Source organism: Alexandromys fortis, unplaced genomic scaffold (genome assembly GCF_014885135.2).
Source record: "Alexandromys fortis isolate MF-2015 unplaced genomic scaffold, M_Fortis_MF-2015_v1.1 scaffold_3, whole genome shotgun sequence".
In the NCBI taxonomy this organism is placed as follows: Eukaryota; Metazoa; Chordata; class Mammalia; order Rodentia; family Cricetidae; genus Alexandromys; species Alexandromys fortis.
Genome location: NW_026067909.1, coordinates 128,936 through 142,009, shown reverse-complemented (window position 1 = coordinate 142,009; position 13,074 = coordinate 128,936). Strand labels below are relative to the sequence as shown.

Genomic DNA, 13,074 nt, shown 5'->3' with positions numbered 1-13,074 from the left:
AGTAAGGAAGGCTGCTTTTTTTTTTTTTTTTTTTTTNTTTTTTTTGTTTTTCGAGACAGGGTTTCTCTGTGGTTTTGGAGCCTGTTCTGGATTCTGGAACTAGCTCTGTAGACCAGGCTGGTCTCGAACTCACAGAGATCCGCATTTGGCAAGTAGTTCTCTGAAATAATTTCTGGCATGTAAAGTAGAACTTTGAAATTAGACATTTTGAGTTTTTTTTTTTATGTTCAGTATGGTCTTTGGCAGTTTATAATATTGGTCTAGAAAACACCCAGTCATACAAAATTGTTTGCAAAAGTTTACTCAAGTCAGGAGTCTGATTAGAAATTCAGAAAGTTTAATGTTGCTTTGAAAAATACTTCTGTACAACAGTATCTCTCTCATCACAAAAAGAAGAAATAATATCTGATAAGTCGGTGGTTTGCTGAAAGCACAGATATCTTCTGTTTCCTTGTCGTAGATCTTCCAAAAAATCTGCTTTGAGCTTGTTAAGGTCTTCTGCTAGACGCTTCAAGTTATTAAGAGGTATTTTCTCATCTAAAATAAAAGATATTCTCAGGTTATTTCTGTAAGTTAGTTTGGGCTGCCTGTTGCCATCTGATTACATCAAACAGGCCAGATTCTCCAATAAACAATTAGGTGCATTGTAATAATTTATGGATAAGAAATAATAGCAAAGTCATCTAAAGCAAGGGCCACAAGCAGTTTAAGTAGCTACTCTGGTGTATGAGCCGAAGACAAACACAAAAGGATATATATTTTTAAGATTTTATTTATTTTTATATTATATATTTTAATGTTTTTCCTGCATGTATATATGAGCATCCTACCATGCCTGATGCTCATAAAGGCTAGAAGAGGGCATAAGATCTATTATTGGAGTTATCGATGAGCCGCCACATCAGTGCTGGGAACTGAACACAGGTCCTCTGCAAAGAACCCCCTAAAAAGATTTTTTTTTTTTTTTTTTTTTTTTTGAGACAGATTCTCACTCTGTAGCACTGGCTGGCCTGGAATTCACTATGTAGATCAACCTGACCCTAAACCCTAAACTCATATAGCTGGCATCCTTCTGTCTCTTAAGTGCCAGGATTAAAGGCTTGCAATGCCACACTGGGCTTTTTGCGCCAGGATACCTCCTTTCCATGTTTTGCTTTGAAAAATAAAATGACAGTTTGGTTTTTTGAAGCTGATAAATAATACATTTGAACAGCTGTCCCAAGTAACTTTTCTATGATGATGGAAATGTGCTACCAGGCACTGCCATATGGGTAAGGTTACTGAGCATCTGAAATTAGCTTTATTGAGATATAATTTACCATAAGTGTATCAGTGTAAAATGTGATGGTTTAGCTTGCATAGTGGCACACTCTTTTAATCCCAGCACTGGGGAGGCAGAGGCAGGTAGAGCTGTGAGTTCAGGCCAGCCTGGTCCACAGTGAGTTCCACGACAGCCTGAGGTACCCTGTCTATAGACTACTCACATATGTGCAGTCACCAGCATAGTTAGTTTTACAACACTTTCGCAGCTTAAAAGCAACCTGTATCCCGACAGATGCCCTTCCTAATCTACCGCTAATGCTTCTGCTGTGATTTCCAGCTCTGGATGTTCATATGACCTCTTCCAGTTGGGATGTTCTCAGGGATCCCCCCGTTCTCTCTGGGCCAGTATTCTAGTTCTTTTTGTAGCCCAGCAGAACAGCTGGGCCATGTGGTAACACAGAAGAACTGCCTGGCTGTTTCCAAAGCAGCTGTGCATCATTCTGTATTTCTACCAGTAGGATGTGAGGGCTCTGATTTGTCCACATCTCCAACAAATCTTGGACCTTCTCATTTTGGCCATGCTAATGGCTGTGGAGTGGTATATCCTGTGGTTTTGATCTGTATTTTGCTGTTCACTAAATTTTAACATGTCTTCATTCGAATGTTGATCGTCTCTGTATCTCCCTTGGGAAAAAGATGTCTATTTAGATATTTGTCTATCTTAAGATTGGGTTACTTTTGTGTTACTGCATAGTAAAGAGTTCTCTATATATTTATATATTCAGGTTTCTCATGAAATATTTGCAAGTGTTTTATCCCATATGTGGGCTGTCATCTCACTTTCTTGATGGCAGAGAAATTAAATTTTTAGTTTTATTCAGGCACACATCTAGAAACTAGTACCTCTTCTCTCCCCTCCAGAAAAGCCTGCATTTTCCAGTGGGTGGGAATGGTGAGTGATTTGGGCTGAGAACAGAACAAGAGGCAAATGGCTGAGAAAAAACTGAATGGTTTCTGCTTTGTTCTAATTACGCTGCCATTTCTGTTCCAATCCTGTTAGAAGTTTTGGATTGTAATTCATTAATGAGTGGCAATGGGTATTCTAAAATGAGAAAATAAAACATTCCATTAAGTATGAGGATGTGTTTGTGAAACTTGTTTCCACACGTGCCTCCGTTTACACACTATATCACACACTGTTGGTACAGTTAACACTGTCCTTTTCAGTGTCCTCGGCTCTTAAGAAGGTAACAGTAAAGGCGGGGCATATAACAACGGACTGGAATCAGAATTAACCTCATCTCAGGTTGCCCTCAAATTTAGCAGCCTCTTCAGCCTTGGGAAAGTTACTTGATTCACTGTGAATCTCCATTTTTCCCTCATTTATAAAATTACACCAACCTTACATGACTGTAAAGAGCAGCAGATCAAAGGAGTTAAGTGTTAGCTGCTCTTTCCTTTTTAAACCAAATTTTAAACATAGCGTGGAGTTAAAAATTCAAAACTTAAAGCAATATTGAAAAGCTATACTTACCACATATCTGAAACATTAGTTTTTTAAAAAATACTATTCCTATTTACAATAAGTGACCTTGTTCAAATTCCATGCTTGTCCGACCCCTAACCCTGGAGTACCTTTAACCTCTAAAGCTACCTCTCCAGCACCCTAATTACTCTTAAAATTACTTAAAATTTTAAATACTTAAATCTTAAAATACTTCAAATCTTAAAATACTTAAAATTATTCTTTAGGGGACTGACATATATTCATATAATTAATTACCTTTTTGTCTGTCTCCTCACTAAAATATTCTGCTTCCTATTAATTCCCTGGTATCTAAGGAAAAAAATCTAGTGAAAAAAAAAAGACCACTCAATAAAAATGACTGAAATGGATAAATACCCAGTTCCAGGGATGGTCTAGCTGTGTAACCATGCAGCAGCTGTTAAACTGAAATGCGGATCCTAAGCTCTGGTGTCAAGGAAGTGGCAGCAACGGAGAGCACCCCAGCCACTAAAGAACCAGACCGCATACCTTTGGCTTCCTTCATTGTCTGAGAGATGGTTCTGCGGAGTGTTTCATCAGCTTGATGGAGGATGTTAGTAGAACAAATAATTCTGTCTGTTTCCTGTGTAATATAGACATTGTTACTGGGAATAGTTTATAAACTAAATGACCAAGGTCTAGACTCATTTGAAGGGACCAAAAGATAAGCCACAGTGGCTTTTCTGTTTTGTTGGTTTTGTTTTTTTTTTTTCCTCATAGGAGATCCAAATGAATCATGTCCAGTTGTAAAGTTGCTGGTGAGTGTGTAATAACTGGCTTTCTAGAAAGAAAAACTTCCTCCAACCTCTATGTGGTGTCTCTGTGCCTTGATGGTGTAAACACTCCAATCACTGTCCATTTTTAGTCACCAGTGTAAGGTTCCAGCATTTATGAACGTTTACCATGGGGCTTTGGAGCAGCAGGCACAGGCCCTCAGCAGCTCACCGACTGGATGTCAGAAGCCAGAGGCTGGTGCAGTGCCATCCTGCTAACAGTCTGCCTTTCACTTTTCTCTTGCTATCAGCTGCAAACGTCTCCCTGCACCAAGTCTAACTGGCATATTTACCTTTTGTTCCGTATTGTCCTCAACACATTTTATGGGATTTTCCAAAGCAGTAAGCAACAAATCAGTCACCTCCACGCTACGGAGAAAGTGAGATACAGTATAATCAATCTTTCTATAAAACACTTGCTTTTTAAAGAACCTGCATTAATAAAACTATATAGGATGCAGAAGAGCAAAACTGTCATCCAGGGTCCCTATTGAAAGGGAATAAACGTAGTAATTTGGAAGCCATCTTCCATTTGTAAAATATTAAGTGAAACTCAAATTAGAAACCATTCCTACCTCATAAAAGGCTAATTTACATCCTGGACTATAGGCTTTTAAAACTATTATAGTCCCTAGAGAAAGATATTGTTTATTTCTGGCTTCTGCTTATTTACTAGAATAAGGACTAACAAATTTCCTCACTTGCCAAGGGTCCCTAGAGAACTCAGAATTCATTCATTCAGTAAATATATATTGAACATCTCATATGTAAACATTGGAAAGCTACATTTGTGAAACTGCTAATCTAGGGGTATAACATAATGCCCAACCACTCTAATCCTGAAAATGGAATGGACTGCGACAGGTAAACCACTGAGCACAAATGTAACCCTGGACAGTGTTAAGTGGCTATGTGAAGACAACAGAGTGATTGTGCTGAGAGACTGGGTAGCCAGATAGCCATTACTCACTCCAGTTAGATGGCTGAGCCAGGCAGTTAGCGCAAACTGGACCACAAACACCAGGGCCTGAGAGGAACAAGCTTTGTGTGCCCAGAGCATAGGCTGGTTTGGGGTGGTGGCAGGATGATTATTAGGACATGTATGTCTTAAGTAGAAGTTGGGTTTTACTTAGAGTTTAGGGGCCAGGGGTGAAGTTATAAACCAGTGAGTGTACAATGTAACATCTCCACCTTGATCTTTCTCATTTGGATGTGACTGTGCTGGGTCCCATGGTTCTGCCACTTACTTCCTGGGCATGTTACTTGATTTATCTGGGCCTTAGTTATCCCAGCATAAAATGGAATTTTTATGCAATTTTTTTTTACCCTTAAAGGGTTGTGAAGATGGAATAACACTGTAAAGTGTCCAGAAGCACAGCCAGTATGTGGTATGTACCAAGTAGTTAGTATTATTTTATGAGCCAGGATAAGTTACATTTATATTACCTCTCAGTTTGTATTTTTCAAACTCTACACTGGACACTAACCCCAATCAGTTGCCCTGGGGCTATTAATAGCATAGGTACAAGTGACCAAGTTCATAAGATCTGGGGCAAAACTGCAAATTACAGTAAGGGCTGAAAGTAACCACAGAAGCCCACACTCTGCTGGCCTGCATCTCACTGGCGTCAAGGAAGTGAAGATCAACTGATACCATTCTAACAGTACCTCAAGCAGCCACTTACTGCCAAAGGAAGAATATATACAGGTGCCCCAGAAAGGACAGCAATCCATCGATGTACACACACCTACCTACAATTGCAGAAATTGGGAGGCTGAAGCAGGATCACGAGTTCGGGACCACTGGGCTACATTCTGAGACCCTGTTTTAGAAAACTGGAAACCTCGCCAGTGGCTTATTTCATCAACTGTATAAACAATAGTAATCTAAGATCTAAGTGCTAGTTCTGTTTTGTTTTGGGTATGTGAAATTTATAAACTATATAGAAACCATACAGAGAAATCTGTCCAAGGAATAAATCTGTCTTAAAGCCACCATGACACAATATCCCTAAAGGTGCAACAGTAGCAGTAACTTGGCAGTAACCAACAGCTGTCTAACTGGACTTCAGGTTCACTCAACAGGAAGGAAATCACGCCTGGTACTGGAAACCTGGGGCTGGTGAGGCTATGGATCTTAGACGAGAACCTGCTGCCACCATTTTAGTAAAAGAGCATAGTTTCCCAACAGCATTCTAGATTCTTATCCTTATTCTCACACAAGTGTAGCTTTCACCCCACATCACAGAAGTTTCTCTTTCTAGCCAATTGAGACCAACAAGAGCAACTTGTTGTCTGGCCTCAGTGGATACATCTCCAACACAATTCCTGTACTCAGGGTTCAGGTAACATAGAAGAGGAGACAGAAAGATCCTAAGAGCCAGTGGACCAGAAAATGTGACGTGAGATTATGTCTCCTAGCAATGACAGAAGCCACACCCATGATTATCTCAACAATTTACCTGCTCAAATAAAGATCTGAACTATGACAGCACGCTCACTTGGAAGGGGGAATTCTTATGGGACCTGTCCCTAGACAAAGAACTATAGACAACTAATGATTGTTGAGAAAGAGAGAATGAGAATTAATCTTCCCTAGGGAGGAGCCCCCTAATTCCAATACCAAGTTGTGAGCCTTGAAATCACATACATACAATCAACACTAAGCAGACTCAGCAAGTTGTATTTATATACTGTGTGTATAAATATATATAATATAAATATATTTATCATTTATTATATAAATATACACACACATATGTACATATGACAATAATAAGCCATAAATTTGAGAAGCAATGGGGGAAGCAATGGGGAGGGAAGTGAGGAAATTTCAAATATATAAATATATATATGTATATATATATAAAACCAAACTTAAAAATTAAACTAAAAAATGCACAATGTATCTTAAGATCTACACTATTCAACAGCACAGTTTGTAGCCATGTGAGGCTATATTAAATTGACTAAAAACTCAGCTATTCAATTGCATTAGATACAGTTAAACATTCGATAACACTCATGACTAGCTGCTCCCATACTAGACAGCAGAAAATATTTCCATCATTCATGAAATGTCTAAGAGAAATATACTGCTCCAAAGTTCTCCAGACATATCGCCAATGGAAACCAAGTCCCCAGAGTCTGCAAGCTTCACAAACACACGGGCAGGGTAACCATTAAAAACCCCTTGTTAGTTCCATTACAACTTAAAACTTTTTGGGAGTACTAGATTTCAAGCTATGGCTTAGCACAAGCTATGCAGGTGCTTGACCACTCAGCTGTACCTCTAGCTCAGATCTATAGGAAAACACTTCACAACCTATTTAGGCAACTTTAACAAGACTACCAAAAGACAGGGCTTCTACCTAGACTGTCTGGTCAGCAAGCCCCACCCAGTGCCGGGACCACAGACGTGAGTAGCTATACCCCACTTTATCAGTCCTGGGGATCTGAGTTCAGGTCCAGTGCACCAAGCCCTTTACCCACTGGGGTATCTCCCCAGCCCGAGACATTACAACTTGGACAGTTAAAAGCAGACATTTATAAAGAAACTTGGATTCAAATCTCAGCTGTTCTCAGTTTAGCTTCTTCCTCCACACAGCTCCCCAAGGCCTGTGGGCTAATAGCCAGTCCCACACAGTTAAGCATGTTTTACAGGGTACCCACGGGAGAACACTAAGATGATGTAGAGTAGGGATACCTGGCCTCCAAGGAACACGATGAACTCGGAATTACGAGGCTGTTGTGTTCCCAGGCATTCTTCTCACTGTTGGGCTTTTCTATCTTTCTCTCCATGAGGCGGATCGTCTCATTAGGTAGTGGCTGGGGTCTCTGGCCGTTCCTCAGCAAACATGTTTCCAGGGGACAATCTAAAAAGAGCTGGCAAAAGCCCAGTGAATCTGAAAACAGGTTTAAAATCACCAAATTACTGGCCTGTCTCTCAAGAAACGTGAAATAAATATATACTAGTCCCACATGAAGCAGGGAAAATTCCATTTGCAATACTGAAAAGCCACTTTAAAAATTAAATCCATATAGACCTAATTCAATTACATGGTCACTAAAGGCAGCTGTGATTTCATATATGTGAATCGATGTTTCCATGTATAAAAAAAAAAGACTTAATTACATTTCCGAGCCAGTTGGTAGACTTCATATCTCATACTTTGGTAATAAAAGTTGTCATCTAACACCAAAAACAAACGTCTAGAAGCAGCAGTTTTTGCTAAGAGCTGGCAAGGCTGAGCCTCATGCGCTGCAGAAAAGATCAAATCCTGTTTTTTTAAGCAAGTTATAAAATCTTCCCACATGGTTTCAGTCCTGTTGGGTGGGGCAGACATCTGACCCCCACGAGTGACCGCGACGAGGAAACATTCCAGGTGCTTTAACAGTTCTTGTCGAAACATTTTCCACTGGGATGGCTACAAAACAAGAACGAAGAATTGAAATTTATTTTAGGCTTTAGCCAACAGGCTGGTCATCTTGTTTTATTGCCACCCTGACCACGTTTAAAACTTCAGCCCACAGTACTGAGACATTGGAAGTTCTGAACAGACACCTTGTTTCTTACACCTTCCTGTCTTCATAGATCCTGCACCCTTCTGTCTGGAATATCCCCAGTGCGGCCAGAGCTGTGTGAAGCCTTCTCAGACTCGACCATGGAGAAGGCCATGCAGCCCCGTTCTGTACACTGTCCCTACTCTAGCGGGGCTTCCATCAGTTATCTCTATCTAGAGATATCACCTTCATAGCGCTCCCTGCTAGATCACGTGGCCTCCAGCAGAGGCTGGCAGGTGTTCCAGAAATGGATGTTCAGTGAATGAGGGAGTGAGCCCTTTACCACACAGGAGAACAAAGGAGCCAAAATCAATATCCTGCTGAACTAAAACAACCCAAGATGTAACAATGTTGGTTTGTCCTTGAAATGAAAAGGGGTACCAACCGCTAGGTAAGTCAGTTGAAGGTCCTCAACTCACAGCAACTGGACTGTGAGATGCAGGAAGAGATAGGAGGGAGGAAATAAGGAGCCTGAGAATACATGTGATCTTGCTTTGTGAGAGGTGGTGGGGAACACTGTAGTTCTGAAGTCAAGGCTGGAGGAAATACAGAAGGACCGGGGATGAATCCTTCTCCTGCCTTGTCCACATGCAAGCACACCAGACAGACCCACTGAGAAGAAAATCTGTGCCACTTCCTACAGGGTGGAGATTTTCTAATCTCAGTGAGTGGCCAAGAGGGGGAGTTCTATTCACAGTAATAAGGTGAAGGAAAAATAATCCGCATCAGTAACTTTTATCTTTATCCAAAGCGGTGAGAATACTATCATACAAGTAACTCCCAATTACAATACTGCTCCCTGCCCCCGGCAACCAAAATTGAAGCAGCAGACAAATTCTGGAGAAATCTAGAATTTTTTCACCTAATGAATACATGTATCTCTGTATATATTTATCTTTGTACATTCTTACAGAATGGAGTCATCCTATTTGCCTTTAATTCATGTGACACTCAAGCACTAACCATCACATGTAACAATTTAAGATTTCAGAAGATCCCAGAAGCCATTGCTGTAGAGTAAGTATGCAAGTGGAGACTGGACCCTTCTCCACACTGTCTGCTTCCGTGTATGTCTACCAGGGGTGCACCTCACTGGGATCTAAGTGCAGGGATTAAGAAGTATATCCGTGGGGCACACAATTCAAGTCTATTCCTCCGTTTGGCTGTCAACCCAGAAAGCACCACCTTTGCCAATACTAGTGGCAGACCAACCCTGGAGGGACCTAGAAATTTGTCAGTTATCACTTTTGTCCTTTATACTCATTGGAAGTTCCAAAATGGTACAACTACCCAAGGGATTGTTATCCAGAGGTAGCTGACTAGGACATCCACCTTGTAAACTAAACTCTGCCATAGGATTTGGAGGTGGCACCTGTAGTCCCAGACACAGTAAGAGGCGGGGCCAGAATGATCCTTGAGCCCTGGAGTTTGGGATCAACCCGTACAACATAGTTAGGCCTTATCTTGAGCGCCACTGCATAGAATAAGCAATATGTGAACGGCCCAAACTTGCATAAAACCTCTACAAAGCATGGCTCTCAGCGCTGTATAGTATTATTCCAAGCGCAGGTCTACGTCTCTTAGACAAGACCTAACCAGCTCCCTTCGTCTCGACCAGGCTTCCCCTCCTACGCTGGCACTGCTGAGTCGGGATCCAGGGCGGCTCGCCGTCATCAGCCCACAGCCCCACGGCTTCTGCCGGGACTGCACACCCGCCCGCCCCCTCCCGGTGCTGACCCGAGGTTGTGTGCTAACGTCATCCGGGAGCGCGGGGGGCAGCACATCGTCGTAGGAGAGGACGCCCACTGCCCAGCCCCGCTCTTGCCGCAGCCGGAGGGCCAGCGCACGAGCGAAGGTCGACTTTCCGGCCGCCGGCAAGCCGCAGAGGACGCACAGTGCCAGCTTCGGCCGCCCGTCCACGCTGACCTCCCCAGCCGCCGCCGCAGTCTTCATGTCTTCCGCTGCGGCCAGCAGAAACCTTTGCGCCTGCTGCGCACGCGCTGTGCATTAGCACCATGCCGCGCCCTCTGGCGACACTGGAGGAACAAGCGAGGATGCGGGTCCGGAAAGGATGCCTTTGTCCAGGCGCCTTCTGGACCAAGTGAAGGACTGGTGTCAGCTGTCCCTAACGCCAGTACCCCAGGCCCGGGAGGCATCGGCTCTTCTTTTCGTATTTTCTGGACACTCTTAAAGGGCCCCTGAGTTAGGTTTACTACCGATAGAATCATCCTTCTTGCCCCACCTTCAAGCCATTAGGGCTTTGCATTTTGGTTTGGTTACAATGAGGTTTCTCTGTCCAGGAAAATCTCAGGAGACTTGAAACTTCTTAAGGAAGGCTCTGAGGGTAAAGATCGGGGAGTCAGACAGCAGGAGGCAAAGCGAGGACAGCCTATTTTCTGCCGTTCCTGGGCTTAATAAGATCAAGGGTTGAGTATTCGTTATTGAGTCTTGGTGCCGCCAGGCGGCAGCAAGGGAGAAGAAATAAAGACAGGAAACACACATCCTTAGATTTTACCTCCAACACATGCAGGAAGAGAAAGAACATAGGGATTATAAATAGATTAAAAAACAAAACAAAAAAAAAAAAAACAAAGGTAGCGAGCTGGGCTTTGGGACTAGCCTGCTCTCTATCAAAATCAGCAGGCGGCTCTAGACTTGGGCAACCTGCAGGGCTACAGCCTTGGGCTTGGTCTGAACTGCAGAACAGAGTGCAGCATTAAAGACATCAGCTTGAACCAGGTGGTGGAGGCACAGGCCTTTAATCCCAGCATTTGGGAGGCAAGGGCTGGCAGATCCAGCCTGGTCTACAGAGCGAGTGAAAGGGCAAGCTTCAAAGCTACACAGAGAAACCCTGTCTCAAACAAAACAAAACAACCTAGGTTTGAGCCAGGCATAATATCATAATGTTGAAGAAGGCCTGTGAACCCAGACCTCAGGAGCAGAGGCAGAAAGATCTTTAGGTCAAAGCCAAATTGGGCTCCCTTAATCCCAGAACTTGAAAAGCAGACCCAGGAGGGGCAAGTGTTCGAGATATTCTACATGAGACCCTCTCTCAAACTCCTTAACCCTCAAAACACACACACACACACACACACACCACCACCACCACCACCACCACCACCACCACCACCACCACCAAGAACTACCAAACAGGGAAAATGTTCTGTGTGTGGTTTAAGAAGTATTGAATTCAGAATTATTTGAGCTGCTTCCCCATCTTTGCTGCTTTTTATAGGGGTATCAACAAAACGTCATCTTGATTCCTTCTTTCCACTCCTTTTACGTCCCATCAATTCCCGGCAGGTAACCAATGAATTTGTGACCGGTGAGGGGAAGGGGGGGGGATAAGTATAGCTATGTGGTTCTAGGCAAGAGGGAAATTAATTTCCTATAACCACCTTGTTGGGACATACACTCCTGGATAAAAGGCAGGTATATTTAGCCACTAAAATCTCACTACTTAATTAATACCTTTCAAATATGTGTTGATTCATATTCTAAAGGCAGTTTTTTTTTTGCTATTGCCAAGTTTAGTGTCTAACTTGTGGGTTTAAGGGATCCTTCCACCTGTCTCCCAAGTAGCTAGGGACAACAGGCATGTACCATCATGCCCCAGTGAGCACAGATTTGAAATAGTTTCTTAGAGGGCATAATGAGTTCTTCTGTATCAATAAATTATTGTGATAAAGCTGCTATCTCTAACAAGTCCACACAGTAGAATTGTTCTTAACTTCCCAAGCACAAAACAATTCCTTATCAGAAAGCATGTAGCTGGAAGGGGAAGCAAATATGGAAACTGGCCAAGCCTGGGACTGCAAGTTCTTCAAAGACTGTAAAGCAGCAGAGAAATCAAGTCCATTCTACAACAGAGATTCAAGCTTGGCTATGAATGATAAAGGCTTCTTTTGTTTTTGTCAAAACTACTGGAAGAAATAATATTCTGGGAGGAGGAGACTGAGAGGAAGGTGGGATCAGAGTTCACCAGGTGTGGTGATGCCGACTCGGTCAGCAGCATCAGTCATCAGAAGCGACAGAGGGCAGAGGGCAGAGCAGAGGAAGATCTGGAGGGGATGAGAACAGGCTCCTGGCTCGGAAAGAAAAGCCCAGGACAGTTCAGATGAAGGTAGTGCCTCAACACATGACAAGCAGAGATGAAGAAAGGTAACAGCTTTAGAGGAAATGAAGAAATGGTGATTTATTGGCAGGAGTCTTTATGACAAGTGTCTTTAGTTTTCTGATTCATTAGCCTTATTTAAGGAAGTAAAAATCCACACGGTATTAATCTTGTGTACAAAATTGCAAGTTAGTGTTTCTAGAGTATACTTCCCTTTGGAATGTCTACAGATATTAACCTAATTCATGACCAGAGGAAGCAGGAAACACAGTGTGACAGGCCAAGACAATGCAGAGGTTCCTTCATCTTGTACTCCTGCCGAGGCCAGTTCCAGGTATAATCTGATCTTGACGACAGGGAATCCCACAGAAAACTACCCAACTCTATTTATTCTAGAGACCAAAGGTCAGAAGGTCCTAGTTAACTTATCTTAGCTTTTGTCGAAACTGCTTGTTTGTGCGGAACCCCCACCGGCTAACCATTCACCTTAGCTGCCTGTTTGTGCGGAACCTCGGATAGCTAAACGCTTGTCTCAGCTTCTGTTAAACCTGCTTATGCTGCAAAGTCCCCTGCGGCTGCCAGTCAGATGCTTCAACTTTCAGGTTTCTGCCCTTAAAAACCTGTTCTGGACACTCGGGGCCACACCTTGGTCTCAGTTGGCTGGAATAAATACTTTGAATCTTGTGACATACAGAAGAGAAATGATGACAATTTAGAATGCGCGAGTTTTACAAAATCTTCATATACTGGGTCTTTGAATATTAAAGGTTGCAATTTCTGGATTTTGTTTCTATTGGTCTTTGATCTTCTTCTTC

General features: G+C 42.6%; 1 protein-coding gene across 1 annotated transcript; it reads right to left on the bottom strand.

Moving 5' to 3' along the window:
* Positions 1-315: 315 nt before the first annotated feature.
* On the bottom strand, positions 316-10,160 carry Pstk (phosphoseryl-tRNA kinase). Its single transcript, XM_050137273.1, has 6 exons — positions 9,883-10,160; positions 7,718-8,009; positions 7,289-7,487; positions 3,876-3,951; positions 3,299-3,392; positions 316-537 (listed from the first exon to the last, which is right to left on the bottom strand). The coding sequence occupies exons 1-6, from the start codon at positions 10,096-10,098 to the stop codon at positions 338-340; spliced, it is 1,077 nt and encodes a 358-aa protein (XP_049993230.1). The 5' UTR covers positions 10,099-10,160; the 3' UTR covers positions 316-337.
* Positions 10,161-13,074: the final 2,914 nt, after the last annotated feature.